The sequence below is a fragment of the Lipophrys pholis genome (assembly GCF_963383615.2).
Source record: "Lipophrys pholis genome assembly, chromosome: 21".
Taxonomy (NCBI): Eukaryota; Metazoa; Chordata; class Actinopteri; order Blenniiformes; family Blenniidae; genus Lipophrys; species Lipophrys pholis.
In genome coordinates this window covers 18364318-18382693 of record NC_137649.1, presented here as the reverse complement: position 1 = coordinate 18382693, position 18376 = coordinate 18364318, and the positions used below count along the sequence as shown (strand labels likewise).

Genomic DNA, 18376 nt, shown 5'->3' with positions numbered 1-18376 from the left:
GGTACATAAAAGAGCGTTTTGGATTAACGGTTCACTCTAAATTGCTTAACGATGTGAATGTGTGTGATTATTTGTTTTTCTGTGTTTGCTGGGTAAAGCATAGATGGATGGATAGATATTCAGACTATTTGGAGAGCGTTGAGGTAATGGACTAAGTGCTGCAGCACAGTACATAACTGCAGAATGAGAGATAAGTGTCCGAACACATAAATAGACATCTTGAAACAAAAATCAGCTGATGTAAGCGTGGCCTCTTTGCTCGAGCCTCCATGTGGGGGATTGCGGTAACTCTGGGCTTTATTATTGAACTGTTGTGTTCAATTATGGCGGACACGAAATGTTGCTGGTTAAAACCTAAAATCAATGATAATTGAAATTTTTTTTAAAATGACCAAGAGTGCGATGTTACTGAACGTGTTGATCTTGCACAAATGTGCAAAATGGAAGAGGAAAAAAAAAAAGTTTGATTTTATTTCTATAAGGTAGAATAATGAATCATTAATGTGAATCGTTGGAAAGAAACAACACACCGCAAATGTGTCAGGACGCAAAAACCAAACACTTGGCACATGCGGTCAAATTACGCTCAAGCACCCAGACTCGCACAGAAAACCCCCCCCCACATTTTGCCTCTTTAAGTTTATGGACACTTTACACATTCCTGCCTCCCGCTGTTAAAATCAGTCAGCAAACTGTTAAAAAAACATGATTCATAACCAGCGCTTGTGTACATATTCCACAACTGCTAATCCTACCCAGTTGTACTTTGAAGTAGATTAAAGGACTTTTATCAAGAAATAGAGCAGAACTGAGTGTGTAAGCTACTCGCCAGCCCCACATCACATCCCTCATGTACACAAATGGCAGAGGCTGACATTGAGTGCAGCAATGGAAAACAAGGACACGGTGAGAGCTGCAACACCACGGAAATAAACAGTAATCCTCACTTTGCTGTGCAATTTAAAAAGCAATTTGGGGAAAATTAGATAGGATTTTCTTAACCCAAAAGACATTTTCAGCTCGCATGAATGTACCCAGTTTTAAATCATACACATCACAGACAGAGGGTAGAAATGAGGTCTGACTAATATTGATATAAATTCAGCAAACACAAACCACAAAAGAGTTTCGCTTTGAGTGTGACTTGGGCTGCTTTTTTAAAAAGAGCAATAGTTTGATGTTTGAGGGAAATAAAATCCTTGATTTTCTTTATTGTTCAAAGATAGATCAAATAAAAATGGATTAAAAAAAAAAAGTCACTGAGCTGTTTAAATGCATTTTTTTTGTGAGTAATCACATAATTGCGATGATTGGATCTGATGGGATTTCATGCTCCTAACAAATGGGATAATCCAAAAAAACCCTGGTTTAAATGTTTCAGCTGTATTTCTTTCGCGGTACAAACGTCTTGCTGTGATTTTCAAACTTCCTGCCATTTTCAAAACAACTTTTCGTGTTGAATGTGACGGTCAACATGAAAATGGTCTTTTCTTCCTTCCACCAGTGACTCCTCATTGATCTTTTATGTTTTCTGCTCATATTGTGACTATGCCACTTTTAGACAAATTGTTTTTAAAAACATACACAGATGTAAAAGAACTGAATCGATAATGTAAAAAAAAAAAAAACGGGTTAAAAGGTGGTCCGATTCTGTCGCCGTGGAAACAGGGGAAAATGCAACTTTTTGAAAATGCGCACAACGGGTAAATAGTCCTGTAAATGCGTCAGTGGATAGACAATAACAACAATGGCGGACTCCGGGGTTTCATGACTCCCAGTCTATATAGTGAATGAAAACTAATTTGCAGCATTTCACATGGTTTTCAAAACGTTGTTGTGTAAACGCAAAACTTTTTCTGAACCAAAAACACAAAATTTATGAGTTTTCACTTCAAATGTTTCCATGAAAGCGGGGCCCGAGTATATCAAAAGGGTCTGATTCAGAAGGAGGAAGTTTTCTGTTCAGGTAACCTAAAAAAAAAAAAAAAACTTTTAAGCTTTGACATGACACAGGTTTTCTTTTTAAATTAACTTCAAGTGCAAGGTTTCATTTGCCTAAATGCGAATGTTTTGTTGGTACCGTGATTTGACCAAATACTCAGGGTTATAAAAGGAACAGTTACCAAAATACCATAACAAATTCATATCCATACTTACTGACGACTGTATGGGGCACTTTGGCACTTTTCATCACCTGTTGTACCCCAGGAAGATAGAACAGCTAACTAATGGAGAGTTTATCTGAGCGTGTATTTTATGGGGGGGGGGGGGGGATTGTGTCAAAGTCTGCGTCAAAGTCAGATGTTCTTGATGTGTCCAAAAAAACCGATAGAAGTCTTAAAGTTCTCATCATCAAAAGCACACAAAACATATGCTTCGGTAAAACATTACATCTAGTAAGACTATAAGAGCAAATAACTCCCAGGAACTCCATTTACATTCAGTGTGATCCTATATTTTAAATGAAAATGTCTAAAATCATATTGAAAAAAATTAAAATAAAATACAGCAATGGATAGCATATAATATTTCTCATGAGTATGTCTCTGTAATAACATTATACAGACCATAATGATATAGTAAGGATGCCCTGAAAAAGCTCATCATTCTGCTCTGTTTTGCTCAGCATATTTATCTTCTTTACATGTATCACACCTATTGTACACAGCTTTATGCGCACACATGTACACAACCCACTCGGACTAACCCAGGCTTCCACTGGAGAGGCTACATATGCTGAACCACAACACCAAAACCCAACGTGCACTCAGCCGGCATTCGGGGAGGGTTCGGCTGCCTTTTCGCCTTTCGTGTTGTGGTTGCACTATAAATATGAATACAACCCATGGATTTCTGTTAAATATAAAGTATTTGCAGAGTGTTGGTAAGCCTGAATTTGTGTGGGGGGGGAGGTCATGTATGTGCAAGAGAAATATAAAATGGACTTTATATGTTGAGACCTTAAAACTGTATGTTGTGCTTCCTGTACTCCAACATAAAACATTTATCATAAACCTTTGAATAGAGCTTCTTTTACATTTACAAGTTATACATTTACCAAATTGGTTTACTTCGTATGCTTCCATCAGCTTTGATATTTCAGCAATGCAAAGGGAGACAACGAGAAGAAAAAGGAAGTTAAGTCATCTTCAACAAAAAAAAAAAAAGAAAAAGAAAAAAAAAAGAAACAAGACACAAGTCCTCAAAACATTTGTCATAACCAACAATGAACGGAATTTTTCGTTTTCTTGTTTTCTCTTTTTTACAATACTTTTTTTTTTTTAAAAACCCCGCTGGTTAAGGTTATGGTCTCAGGTAGATCATCCACAGTCAATCTTCACAGTTTGTGTAAAAGCAGAGAAACATTCTCGCTAGAGTAATAAAATATCATGACTATTATTACGGTCATTATTATCTTTTTATTCTCATATTGTTCCATATAAATGGTGGAGGACAGGGCCGAGGCGTCTCACCCTAATGAAGAGCCTGCAGTCCCAAAGTTCCTACTCTCCTCCCTGTACAACGCAATGTTTTATTCAGCAGTTGTTTTTTTTTCTTCTTTTTGTTAAAAAAATGCTCACCCGCAGGGAAGGAGAATTATGGGAAGAGAGAGAGAGAGAGAGGGGTATTCATTCGGCGAAGAGTCTTTATCCTCAAACTGTCTTTCTGCAAAAACAGGAAAAAACTGAAAAAAAAAAAAAAAAAAGAAGATCCAGAGCCTCACTTTCACTGCTGCTGCTGATGTGTGTTATTTATTTATTTTTTAAAATCCAAATTGTTTCCAAATCTGTGCTCGGGGGTCTGCCAGCGCTGCCCTGTCATCAAACCATGCGCGGGCATCGGCTCACTGTAGGTGCAATGCATGCGCACAAACACGCACACGGGCGAGACGACTGTCCCGTCAGGAGCAGCATCCAGGCGTGGCGCGACTCCGCACTCCCGGCGAACGCGCCGGGGCCCTCCCACCAGCACTTGTGGGGCAAAAGAAACATGTAAAAAAATAGCCCATCAGAGGAAACATGAACAGAGATTTGTTGGACGTTGTTTAACACCCAGGCTCACGATTCGGTTTGTAATCTGAAGGCACTTTGTTTCATGGCAGAAAGTAAAGTGGCTTCTGTTCCACAGGCAGACCGCTGACTGAATATTCAAGTCAAGCCTCTCTAATCTTACCTTTCTCCGCTCTCTGCTCTGTACCTCCCCTTCCCTCCGTTAACCCACCTCCCCTCTGCTCCCTCTCCACCCGTCCCACCTCACCTCCCGAGCTCAGACCTCGTTCTGCTCTCTGCTCCAGCTGTCCTCACCTCTGCTCATTCTTATTGTTCTGCCACCAGACCGCCAGTCGGCCACTTGGACTCGTGAGCACAGTGTTAAAAGATACATAGGCAGCTACAGGGAGACAAAGCAGACAGAACTAAAAGTTGCCAGGAGTCCTTGTTGTTGTTGTTTTTTTGTTTGTTTGTTTTTTTTTTTCTAGTTACAGCACCAAGCAGATAAAGAAATGCCAGGGAGTGACGTGAGGCCGGGCCGGAGTGAAAAACAAATGTGGATGATTGGCATCTGATGCGAGAAAATGAAGATAAAGATACACAGAGAAAGGTCTGATTCCATGTACTCATAAGCAGGGGAAATGTTACTTCATATTGAAAAAGTCAGCAGTGTCTGTATTCCGCCGCCTTCCACGGATATTTCCGTAACTTCATAAAATTGTACTTGTGCTTTACAAACTATCCTCTCTCGACGCTTGTGAACTCTTCCGCCAAAGTCCAGGCTCGTTCCTCGCCAACCTGCCTTTGTGCTCGTAAAGACGTCCCGAGTCCTGCGCCGAGGAGTGTTTCATGTAAAAGAGGTCTCTTTAAAAAAATTAGCGCATCTTTCTTTAGAACTTGTTTTTTTTTTCTTTTTTTTCTTTTTTTTTTTAAACTCTCTTCCATTAACTTCGGCCCCTCTGTGGTCCGTCGGTGGAGGGAGGGGACCCTGCTGCTTTTCAGGATGCATGAATCTTTGGTGATTGGATGCCGAGGGTGTAGCTCACAGACGGTGGGTCTGAATATTCGCCTCTGAGAAGAAAAAAGGGTCACCTCTGACCTTCCAGGAGGGCCACCACCAAGGTGACACATAGCAGCCATATATGGGAAGATGTGGACAGAGCCCTGGCACTGAGATCTACATGGGAAATAGAAGATAAACCATTGTTTAAAAACAAAAAACTAAAAAAAAAACACTGATTTATTTAATATGACACAAATTCAGAATATCTTAGTTGAGTCATTTGATTCACAATAAAAAAAATAAAAACTAGTTTGTATGACTAGCTCAGCAACCAATTATGATCATGATTTTCCCTGAGTGCTTCTCTGGTCCTCAATATGCTTTTAAGTAATAAGTAAAAGGCCGTTACCATTGTTCGGCCCTGCAACAAAAAGCTGAGGACTTGCTCCGCAGCCACGTTGACTGAGCGGGTTTGGTTTGTGTACAGACATACAAGACAAAGTGATCATCTAATCTGAGTCTCGGCGCGGAAAGCAAATATTGTACCCCTGAAAACATCAAACTCTTCCCTCCATCTTAAACTTCCCCTCTCTGAACTGTACCTCTTGAGTAACATCATCAGTCAGAAGTCACCTCTGATCAGCACTCATGAGATATTTCTCAATTTTCCCTCTTACATCACATAAAGTCATGTAAGATTCATCATGTGAGATTGAATTGCATAATTCATGGCACTACTCTGTCCTCGGCCTGGGTGACCACTCCTTTAACTGTGAATGAATTAATGTTGTCGCTTTGAATCATAAGAGATCCCAATGACAAATAACTTCTATCATAATTCTGGAATAATGACACAAATACATCTTGCAGACTATGATGGCCGCCTTTCATTTTCCTTTACAGACGCCTGGTTATTTTCTGTCAACTGACATGAAAAATGAAAACACATTGGCTCGATTCATCTATGGTATGTTAAAGAGATGTCTGAGCTTGAGAAGCTTTCAGAAATAATGTTCCTCCGAGCATAAATAACAGGAATTAAATCAAAAGGAACAGCGTTTGTCTGCCAACCAATATCACCTTGTCAATTGCTGGCTATTTTTCTGTGCCCCGTTTTCTATTTTTTACCTCCCGTTTGTTCCTGCGGTGCAATTACAGTGCTCCACTCAGCCAACATGGCTATCATTCATGTGATTACAACCCTGCTGCTATGGCAACCATGTTTTCCCCATGAGATGGTAGTTCAATGCTGCCAACTGTCTCAGATTAAATCCCCTCCCGTAAATCTCAACCTTGTCCGGAGAGGAAGACAGTAAAGCCGAAGCTTAGCTCAGAGGGATGGGAGGTGTTGGAGTATAGGTGGATGTGTGGCGCTACTTACTGGGCGGTAAGTCTCGACACTCTCCTTCCTCCAGCGTGACATCATCTATGGCGATGTCTCCCTCTATGCCTGGTCCTCGCACACCTTCCAGCACCACCTATAGTGGGGGGGGGGGTAAAAAAAATTCAAAATTCAAAATGCTCTGATTGATTCTAAAATCAAAGACAATGTGCTTAATATTGTGAAAGTTCCCACTGCCATTCCACCATTCCTCTGCACAATTTCCATGACGGAGTAAAGCGACACTGTCTGCCACAAAGCAGAGTAACATCCACATATATGAGATGAGTTTTGAAAGCCTTCATGACTTCTTTTCCAGTGTGTTTCTCTCTTGTCTTTTATGTCCTGTCATGTTGCTTCAACTTGTCGTCATGGTTCATGTATATATTTCTTAGATTCCCTGCCATGTCCATGTCATTCTCTTGTTGTATGTATTCCTGTTTCATGCCGTGGCTGATGTCTTTTTGTTCCATCTGATGTCTGTGGTGTGTTGTCATGTGGACTGTCTCTCATCTCATGTATCAGTTCTCCTTTTCACTGTTTTTCCTTCTGTGGACCAGTCTTGATGCATATTAATGACTGTAGACCAGGAACATCCCATTTCAGTTTCATGTTCAGACCCAGTCTTCTCGCTGTCAAACAACTTACACCTACACACTCCGTCTTACACCTTCATTTCAATCTCACTTGCTCCATTAACAAGATATAATCAATGTTATTCACTTCATATGTCATATGAATGGTCATAATGTTATGGCTCAATATAAATATCTGTAATAAGCGGTGCCGTATAATTATGGAAATTTTGCTGCAACATTAAAAAAAAAAAGTCACATCACAGTGTAATTTAGTTAAATTGCTCATATAAGATACAGCAGGTGGCAAGAGTTTGTTTCAACATTAATGTCACAAAATTTGTAACTAAGAATGTTCATGGCATTTGAACAGCGAGACATCCGAGAGGAAATAAGCACAGCCGAAACTATAATTACTTTCCACAACCCAAACCATAAAAATGATGGAGAACGCCACAGTTCTATATCTGCTGCCTGCAATGTTTAAGCTTCCTGATGGCAAAGTGTGAATGATATTGCTTTCTCAATACCAAACAATGTCCATGGATTCCGTCCACCTCTTGGCTAAATATCAATAAAGTGCTCTATCCAGAACAGACCCCCCCCCCCCCCCCCCCCCCATATGAGCAAATACCACACACACACACAGAGGAATGAAAACAGACAGCGTAACAGTGGGTGAGCTGCTGCATTGTGGATTGATTCTGTATTTTATTCTCACCTGGAAGGACGCTGTCGGATGGATGCTTACTTTGACCTGCTTCCAACGATCACCTTGATTACCACTCAGCGACCACACAGGACCCTCCGAGGTGGTTTGGCCCTTCTGCTTTAGGAAGGCGTTAAGTGTTCCTGTGGGGGAGAAACAAATACGTAAAAAAAAAAAAGAAGAAAAAACTCCATGGAGCCTGGTAATTCTCAACCCCAGGGTTGTCGACTAGAACTGAGAACGCAAATGTTTAATAAAGGCTTGGGGCTTAGTGGATGAGCCTCTATAGCTCAGAATAATGGCTTAATAATGATAATATACTGTAATTTTATAGGCAAACTATTTCTGTGGACAATTTTGTAGCAATTATATTGAACTCAGTCACTGTGTCTTGCATTTCTCATCCTTCCTCTGTGTTGCACCCCTAACGACAAAATGCTTCTATTTAATTTAAGTAGGTCATCGGTACTCAAGGTAACCATCGTAACCACCTTCCTGCATTCAGCAGTGCATTAAAATCAGCGTGAGGATGCCGTTTCCTTCTCGGTGGAAATGTAGGAGCTTTACACAATGACAAAAAAAGGCAACTGCACAATCGCACAAATGAACATGGTTTTTGTCAAGACTACATTCACTTCATTTCAAACTGGATCAAATATTTTGAAACACATAAAACATTTAGCCAAGTCAGACAACACAAAGAGATGACTTTCTTTAACAAAAACGGTTGGGAAATGTGGCGGAATAAAGAATCCACCTTTAGTAAATTGGACAGAATCCACTTCAGACAGGAAATTCATGTTAAAAATAAATAGTCCTGTAGGTCATGTTGCTTGTCAGGACAAATAACTGAGCCATACATTCCTAGAGATGCAGTGTGATTAAATTGTGATGAGGTACAGATATGTGCTTGGGTGGGGGGTGGGGGGGTGATTCTGCTTTGACAGCTCCTGGTAGCACTTCGGCTTTAATAATAGAGTTGGGTCATTGGTGGTCATAGGGTGTGGGTTTATTGAGAACAATCCATAATGTATAAACAATCTATAAAACCTCACCAAGAAAATGGTTCTAAAGTACAATGAACTTCCAAAAGCATTCAAAATCTGAAGCGTGAAAATGATTTGTGAGCTTTCAACCCCCATCACCTTGTCAGTGCATTAAACATCAGGTTGTGTTCTTCATAAAATATGTCCAAAACTTAGTCTGAGATCTTTTTGTGCGGCCTTAGAAAAGTCAGTGCGGTTTTCAACCAGGACTGAGATCTTTATTGAGTTTTCTGTTGTCTTTTGTTTTTGTCCAGACCAACAGGAACTGTATTATTCAGTAGGAATGGAGAACAGTAGCTCGTAGCCGGAAAAGAAACTACTCTTTATTAAAAGAGGCACGTTGCAGCCTCCTTGAACTTTGTAAAGTGATGTAGCACAACACAATAAAAACAAACCCAATCCCTGGCCTTGAGTAGCGCTAAAGGCAGTGGTTTTCTGAAAAAAGAAATCAGTGAAGGAATAATAACAATAATACATTTCATAATTATCTGACAAGCTCTTGTTACAGAATTCCTCACGACTATTGTATATAACCTTTTTTTTTTAGTTGTTTGGCTAGTCATGCAACTTGTATTAGATCGAGATTTATATACCAATATACACCAGTACATACCATTTGGAAGCATTAGATGTGATTGTATGACCAAGGAGTGCTGCTATAGGACAATCAGAGATCCTCCATTACTACCATAGTTGACAGACAGTGGCAGCAAAATGCGGCCCAAAAAACACCCAAACCCTCTACTAAACAAAAAGTAGTAATCTAAGCAGCAGAAATATTTTGTCTGATATAATCTGGGAAACTTCATAGATGGGATTTCGAACAGCGGCTGTTGGCCAAGATGAATCAAAGGTGCAGCGACATCTGGAGAACTAAATGTATCTTATGCATGATTGCAACTCATATTTATGTTTCCTCTTCATGGCTCATTTATTGACAGATGTGATTTATATTCAGGTGTATAGTTTAGAAAATATAGGATATATAATTAAAATCACATGCAACAATGTAAGAAAAATTGTGTTTGTTAGATTATATCTTTGTTGTATCAAGGAATCTTGGTATGTATGGATTATGGATTATGTCCCTTTTTAATTGTACCTTTGGTTCATAAAGACTGACTAGCAGCCAACCAGCAGGAGAAACTGATTATGTTCGTCTTTTGCTCCAAAAAGACATTAACACACATGTGGAAAAAAACTTAAATTGTCCAGATTAAGTTGCAATATGGTTTACTATGTGTGTCCTGCCACTCTCCTGACTTTAAGCGGTGGTAACATCATAGTTAGAGGGATTCTCAGTGGCAGGAGTAACCGAATACAAAAATCCTTTTGAATTAGGAAGAATCTCACCAAAGATGAAGCTGTCTTTTGCTAAAAACAACTCTACTCCCTTAGATAAGTTACCACAAAGGGCAGCACCGAGAATGATACTTCTCTTGCAAGTGATAATGCATTTTTAATAGCCAACTTCTTCTCAAAAGTACATTTTTCTCTGCATGTGAATCAGAGCCAAGCAGAGGCAAAGGTTAAAAACTGGGTCGTTGAGGTTCTGTAAGTAATGGTAAATTATTCTCCAGCTCGTGATAATCCAAATTAATTATTACTAATGGGCTATATGTGATAAGAATTTTTTTTGGGGGTGAATGTAAATACTTTACTGTAGAAGACAGCCAATTTATGGTCAGTTGGAAATCTTTTCACCCAGCTGGATTCCCACCGAGGCCACACATGAAGAATCACTAAAATGTGTATACGGAGGCCAACTCTGCATTTGAAAATGCAATTTGACATGTGCACTTCAGCTGAATTCAAATATCCCCTTTGCGATAACAGAAAAATGGGCTCTTATTGAGACAGAACAGACTATATACAAGGTCTGAATGGAAGACTCCCCTCAGTGAGACCTCTTGTCTGGCCCTGGGCTTTGATATAAAACTGTCAGATGATGACATTGAGTGCAACCACTTCACCCTCCTCACCAAACATACTCAATGTGTTCCTTTTATGAAATTTTTTTTATTATTATTATTTGTCCTGCAGTAAGAATATGTGAACTAGTGAGAGGGGAGTAGTATATTCCTGCGGCGGAGCAGGAGGAGCAGCATCCGAGGATCCAAATCAAGTTAGTATTGGCAGCGCAGCAAAGCTCAGTGGGACCACTGCTCTGAAGGTAAGTGAATTTCACATGTATGGAAAGTGGCGTCTCTGCGTTCACACGACTGTTAGGCCAAACGGCAGTGCCTCGGACTGGGGGCCTGCGTTTGATACATCTCCACCTCAGCAAGGGGCCTCATTATTTCTCACCCCCTTTAAAAAAAAAAAAAAAGCACCTCTGTGAGGAAATGAGGAAGGCTTTACTGTACGTCCCTGTTCATATTCACTCATCAGTGCAGTATACCCCCCCCCCCCCCCCCCCCCCCCCCCCACGACAGCACAATCTCCAGTGAGATATGAGCTCTTGAACAGAACATGACCTGCGGTTTCATCCCCCGTTGAAGTGTTTAGGATGTAGGAGGATTCTTGCTGAGCTGGCTGGCTTACATTTTCTTTGAACTCGATGCGATGTAGGTGGTTGTGTCAGTGTCATCACATCCTGAGCAAAGGCAAATGCAGTATATTCTTTGGAGTACCTTCTTCTTTTTTGGGGGGGGCAAAGAATACCTTTGGCCGACACTTGTGAAATTTAAAGCGATCTGAGAGGAGAAAGATGCGAGTCTTGTGAAAAGTGAGAAACCGCTCCAGGAAATTTTTCAATTATGTAGTGAGTACGAGGGCGAGGGGGATCGGGGAGCAGTACCACCCTCCTTGCTAATGAAAAGATGGCTCTATTGCTTCTCAGAAGGTCGGGCTTAAAACAGACTTTCTTGGTGTGCTTTGCAGGAGACTTAATCCCATAAACAAATGCGACACGGGCTCCAAAGGCAAACTTTGATGTGTGCTTCAGTAATTAAGTGTGACCTTGTCCCAGGTATCCCCCCGCTGGCTAACTATGGAGGAGTTTCTTTGAGCCTGTGCCACTGTTCTCATCAGTGTGTAGGCGAGACTCCTTATCGACTGATTCTGGCCCTCAGCGCTGCCGTGCCACAGCTTGACTGTGACTCACCTCAACAGCACAGTCCCAAAGAGCATCGAATTCCCAGACTTTCAAGAGGAAGCTGGGCCACGTCTGACGGCTCTCTGAGTCACAAAAGCCTTCGACTATTTACAACGCCACAATTCTTTGAGATAAGATGAAATGTACAATATGAGCGCTCGCACGCCATTTACATAATTGAGTCTATGTATTCATTTCTCTGGGTAGAAAATATAACAAACCAACATTCCCGAGCTCAGCAGAGAATTTCTCTCACGGCCAGAGAGGCAGAATACTAAATGGAGCGTAGCCATGGAGGATCTGAGCTGGGTTTCAAGTCCTTGACATTTAGCCCATTCATCATAACACGCCACAGTCTGGGCACGGGTTTCACCACAGACGGGGAGGGCAGGGAAGAGAGGGTCTGGCTGGCGATCAATTTGAGCAAATTGGAAATGTCACGGCCTACTCAACCTCGGTAGGGAGCCGGAGGAGCTCTCATCTCCCTGCTGAGTCGCCCTCCAACACCTCTATCCTTACATTCTCTCCACCTCCCGCTCCCCCACCTCTCCAGATGTTTGGTCAGACCCCCCATTACCGTCATTACTTATGGATACTTGCTGTCAACTCAGTGTCAGGCATAACAGGTGAGATCTTTCAACATGTGAACATCAGATTTTGATTTAGTTTCTATATATAACTTTTTATATCTTACATTTTTAATTTCAAAGACAAAAAAGCCACCTTTCAGATTTTGCCTGTAAGGTAAGTTGTAACAAACGCACCTTCTGTCTAACGTCTTTTTCATTTTTCAAACAAACAAACGCCTAAATGCACCGTTTGCATTACACAAGTGAAGGGTAACTATCATCATTGTAAAGGCAATAAGAAATTGGCACTTCTACACTACTACCGGAAATATTTCTGAAAGTTATCGGAGCTAATTTCATCCACATGTAATCAACATGCATGTACATGCACAGAATTGGAAGTAATTTGTAGTTATATCTGGTTAAAAATGGCTCAAAATGTCTCGCACGCTACTATAGAAACCAATCATTTATTGTTTTTGGAAAATTGTAAACAGCAATGTGAGGGGACAGAGTCATGTGTGGCTTGAATAACTTTGTCGTTTATACAGTGGGCATGTTATCATACAGTATTTGTAACCTTTATCTATTCATAAGTTGAAAATATGTAAAACTAATTGTTTTCCAAAATTGTTTATGAACGTCCAGATATAAATCCCTTCTCAGTTAACCTTAACTAGATAAACTAGGAGTGGAGGTCTGCTGCCGAGGGCAGCCCGGGGAGCCGATGGGGTCAAGGATCTTGCTCAGGGCGAACTGTCCAGTGTGGGACTGGAACCCGCAAACATCTGATCTTAAGTCTGCTAGTTTAAGCTCTCGGCCATCGCCCCTCCGTCCCTCACAACTTCCTCCAACTCTTCTGGGGGGGCCCCCCCCGAGCCTCTCCCAGACCAAACATGAGATATAAGCTTTCCAGTGGGTTCTTGGCTGATTTGAGCAACTCCTCCTTGAGGGACGAGCCTGGTGATCATCCTCATCAAATATCTGAAGCACATCAACTGGCTCAACTGTAAGTCTCTCATGAGCTCTGATGAGCTCCATGAGATGGTGAAATTGAATTCATTTTATACTAAGTCCACCTATTGCTGACTCAAAATTGTGATACAACAGAATACAGTCATAAAATAACAATAGTTTAAATGTGTGTAAGCATGCTTTCAGCTTTACTTCTACCAGAGTTTTTATTTAATACACCTAAATACTATAGTTTACTAAAAGAAAGTTATCAAGAAAATATTCAAGGAACCAGTTTACCTGCAACGGAGGTAAAATGGTCCATTACTCAGTAAAACAATCTGCACGACTATTTATATGATGGATGTCCGTAATAGTCATGAACCAAACTTTAAGAGAAATAAAGAAGTTTGCGTGTGGCATAAAATCCACAGAAGCTTACCGACATTATGGGAGTGTGCGTTCAAATTGGAAGAGGAAGAAGAGAAAGGGAGCGAGCCGAGTGGTCTGGAGCAGCAGGTCGAGCAGCAGCTGAGAGGAGTGGAGCAGGTGGAGGGTGGAGAAGACAATGATGCCACCACCGTCTCTCCAGTATACTCAAGTAAATGCGGCCAACTGCTACATGCCTTATTAAAACCAAGAGGAGTTCAGCTGCCACACAGATTGTTCAACGCTCCAGTTTTAGGAGCAGCAAACTGCAGCTTCCAGTCTCCCCTTTGTGTTTCCTCACTGTCCTGTCATTTTATTTTTTTTTTTGTGAATGCATTTATGTGTCTTTTATTTTATTGTTATTGTATGTTTTCTATTTGCTGTCACTATAAGTTCACTTTAAATTTATGAGAGACAAAACATTGGGGTTAAAAAATGAGCAGAAATTATTTGGTTTTGCTACAGTTTTTGGTTGATCAAATGGGAAACTTTGGTTTGTTGTCTTATAGTCTGAGCTTCATTAATTGATAAAAAACAAAAAATAAATTATGCGGTGTTTTACATGGTTAAACAGGAATTAAAATATTTCCGGGCTGCAATTTGTGACTCTAAAAGGATCATTAAGGCTGAACAGTCTCATGCTTTTTTATTTAGGTTCCAAATATAAAACTTGGTGGTCTATAAAAGGAGGCATCCATGTATGCAATGAAAGATAATCACGGAAAATAAAAATAGGAGATATTTCGTGTGAAAAAAAAATCTAAAAAATACTTCTACAAACTCAGGCTCATTGATGTTGGACTTTCTACGTCCGAGTATAACAGTGGACACATTAATTCTCACTTCAGATGACGTGTGATGGTTGCAGTGGCCTGTAAGACATTTCAACTGAATGCCCCCAAAAATCTGTAGGTGAGTTGTAAATTTCAAAAGACAGATTGTGACAACAAATAATGTAATCATATAATAGTAATAATGTAATAACTATCCATTTCAAATGGAACAAAGCCAATAATGTAATAACTTGCCAATACTTAGAAATAGAAACATTTAGCAAATAATCTAATAACTTATTGCATTAAGGAGTAGCAATTCAAAAATCCTTTAAAAATAAGTGCATCCAATAATTAAATATCAATGCATTTATCAAAAGTTTTTATTTGCACGTTTTGTGCACTTAAAATAGTCGATGGCATAATTACCGTATTCATTCATTGATGAATCTCTTTCTCTATTACGATTGTGAAAATTTTGCTACTTTATTACACTAATTACACAGTTATTACATAATTGGTGGCTACAGGGATCAATAAATGTTTTTAACTGGCTTAACTCAGCGTAACTTGTAATGGTAATTTTATCACTGTGCAACCTGGATATAATTTAGTTGGAGATGTCAATAAGCTTGATTGCACAATGTCACCCTCAACCCAATCATTGGTGACAACCGCTGTGTTGTACTTCAGTGCACATGAGGAACAATGTGCCAAGAAATAAGTCGCTGCGCTTGTCTATGAAAAGGGAAAACGCTTGGTATCGACGTAGACAGAGAATGTAGACACGTTGAAGTGCTCTACCTCTTCTAAAATCTGCAAATTATTGATTTGGAGCAGCCATGGTGTCACTTATGTTCTGTTGCATATACTGTTAATTGTGAGCAGCTGCAGCTCAAAGCAGCAGTGTCACACACTTTCAGGCTGGTTTGTGCGCAACCATGACAACCATGTCTGTGAATCCCTCCCACTGTACAACATAACACCATTGCATGTTGTAAGGCAGGCCATGTTGTTGTGGATGATTGCTAGAAAAATAAACCTTGAGATTCCATTCTTTTCTTATTTTGAATGTGACCACAACGCTTTGATTGCACAGCAACATCTTGTCATGCCTGAATAACATCCAGCCGCCACGACACCAAGACGACCCTGCAGCGCCGCTCACGACGCCCGTTTTCTCGCCTTGTGAACTTGCGCGGTAGCTAATGACAGGCGGAGTGAAGCTGAGAGAGAAAAATTCACCACTCGTACACTCAACAATGTATAAGCAACGGTTTTGTGCGCCATGGGCTCAGTCGTGCTCACCAGTCCCAAATGCAAACACCACAAACAGCATGCACTCGAAGCAGGAGTGCTTGTGGTCGACTGATTGGGTCCCTGGTGAGGAGAGTCAGATGTGAGTCACAGAGTGCTCCTTCACTCACTCTGCCATCTTCAAATGGGCCATCCAAGGTTGTTATCTACATTCAGAGATGAATGGAAGGGCTAATGCCCAGGATCTGTGTACACACCTTTGAAGGGGTTTGTTGCAAAAACGAGATATCTTTTTGCTGGAAACATCTGACAACTGCACTTACAAACATTTTTATTTTTTTTTTACCTTGAAAGCACAAAACTCCCCATTGCACCCACAGCGGGGACAAACTCTGTGGAAATGACTAAAATTCTGCTGCCGCCACTCTTTTCAGTATTTTCTTTTTCCAGCTGAATACTGTGATTCTAAAAAAAAAAAAAATAAGAGGAAGAAAACGAAAAGCCAAAGACCTCACTGTGAAACATGTAGGTGGTGGACAGCGTGTGCAGGAACTGCATCTCATGTTTATGTTTCCCAAGCCTGTATGATGTCTCACGCATGCTGGATATCTTGTAAACGAAATTGTGTTTGCAAGGCAGAAATATATGCAACACGTTCGTTTAAAGCATTTTGAGCTGCATTTGAAGTTGCTTTTACTGGTTAGGCAACCGAAAGTATAGAGGATCACTGGCCTTATCTTTTTCTTCATACATTTTCATGAACATTGACCCTTTCCAAGCAATTTCCTGTTGCGTATTAACAGTTCAATCAGTTCTTTCAAGTGTTTACGATGTGAAGGAGCTTATGGGAAATGAGTCTTACCTATGTGTTTTCCATACATATGGTAGAAGAAGCCGAAACAGTACGCAGGAGGGTTGGTGATGCCGTAGGGGTTTTTAGGTGCTACGTTGAAAAACGGACTTATGAGCCGTGCCTGTTCGCCTTCTTTGCGGGGTCTGGACGTCTCAATGTACATATAGAAACCTTGAAAAAGACACAGAAATACACATTTAGACATGGTAAGACATTATGTGCCACTTCTGCTCCAAGCAAAATATATATAGTATATTAATAGATAAAACCCAAAGAATAAGCAATAACAACAATGGTTTCAAATTTATGGATATATAAAGATCCATCCATCCATCCATCCATCCATCCATCCATCCATCCATCCATCCATCCATCCATGTGCGAGGGCAGGATACGACCTGGACATGTCGCCAGTCCATCACAGAGCAAACACAGAGAGGCAGACAAGCACACACAGTCACAATGAGCAATTTAGGATCACCAATTAACCTCCTATGCATGATTTTGTAGTGTGGAAGGAAAACGGAGAAGCTGGAGGAAACCCACGGACAAGGATAATATACCATGTCAACAAAGAAAGATCCAGAAATGTATTTGAACCCACGACCGTCTCGCTATGAGGTCAGACCGGTAAATTCAAAAGTGGGGATTTTGCTAAATGCAGTATTTAAATTCAGTAGAATAAGACACACACACTACCTGAAACCGTTACCTCCTCGGGCTATTTCAGTTTTACTGAACTTAAAGTTACACTTGTACTCATTCAATGGCAAATATGTTCAACAGACGACTGGTTTATTGTAAACTTTTGTAATTGGAGCCCGCGCCAATCTCACGCGACTAAGGGTGAAGGTCGGATACATTCTGTACAGTCTGTCACAGAGGACAAACACAGAAACAATTAATATTAATATAAAATAGCTCTAAATTCTGCTGACAATACAAATTCACTTAACGTACTCTGTGTCAGGATTCAGGATAAAGTTGCTGTGCCCGACAGAGACGCTTCACAAACCCGAGGAATAATGTTCTACCTTTATTACAGCGAGTATTTGTCACCGTGAACACCATGGAAAGGAAACCTTCCATATCAGAAATAGAGACGAAAGCTTTCTATGAAGTTCCTCTTTCACTAATCGCAACAGCCCGCGGCGAATCCAGATAATGGCAATAAGGTTACATGTGTGCCCTGTGGGCCCGGCCGTCGTGGACAGCAGCGGCGATGCCAGTGAATCAGCGAGTCCTCTGATTGTGTCTGAGCCAAATAATCCGGAGCCAATCTCTGCACAGTGACGGTAGCTGGTGAGCAGCCCCACGCCCCTTCCAGCCAAATTCAAATGGAATATCTCCCCCAGTCGAATCTCATATCAGATAATTATACTCAAAGAGGAATGGGGCTGGTAATGAAATGCTGGACATTTTGAAACCATTAGATGATTAAAGCCAATGTATTATTTACTGCTTCAGCTGCTGCTGCTGCTGGTGCCACAGCATTATAATAGGCACTTATATTCCACAACAGATAACTTCCATCACAGGATTCACATAAAAGCCTGTAATGGATTACTATATTTCCATTTAAAAAAAATTGTACCATGATTCAATGTGGAACAAGTGCACATGCAGTCAACATACATCATTGTCATTTATCTGGCGATATCATATTACATGTGTGGTTTATGTACTATAGAAATAGTAACAGAGACTCATTTAAATGATTGTCTTGAAAACCAGTGATCAA

The 18376-nt window shown here is 40.6% G+C and overlaps 1 protein-coding gene across 2 annotated transcripts in view; it reads right to left on the bottom strand.

Moving 5' to 3' along the window:
* Positions 1-4473: 4473 nt before the first annotated feature.
* LOC308126182 (MAM domain-containing glycosylphosphatidylinositol anchor protein 2) overlaps positions 4474-18376 on the bottom strand; it is a 188129-nt gene continuing 174226 nt past the window's right edge. For both annotated transcript variants that reach the window (XM_080490365.1, XM_080490364.1), the window contains exons 15-18: positions 16645-16806; positions 7670-7800; positions 6374-6470; positions 4474-5166 (exon numbers count right to left, since the gene is read on the bottom strand). In XM_080490365.1, the coding sequence (XP_080346491.1) occupies positions 5078-5166; positions 6374-6470; positions 7670-7800; positions 16645-16806 (479 nt within the window). In that variant the 3' untranslated portion in view covers positions 4474-5077. The remainder of the gene's footprint in view (positions 5167-6373; positions 6471-7669; positions 7801-16644; positions 16807-18376) is intronic.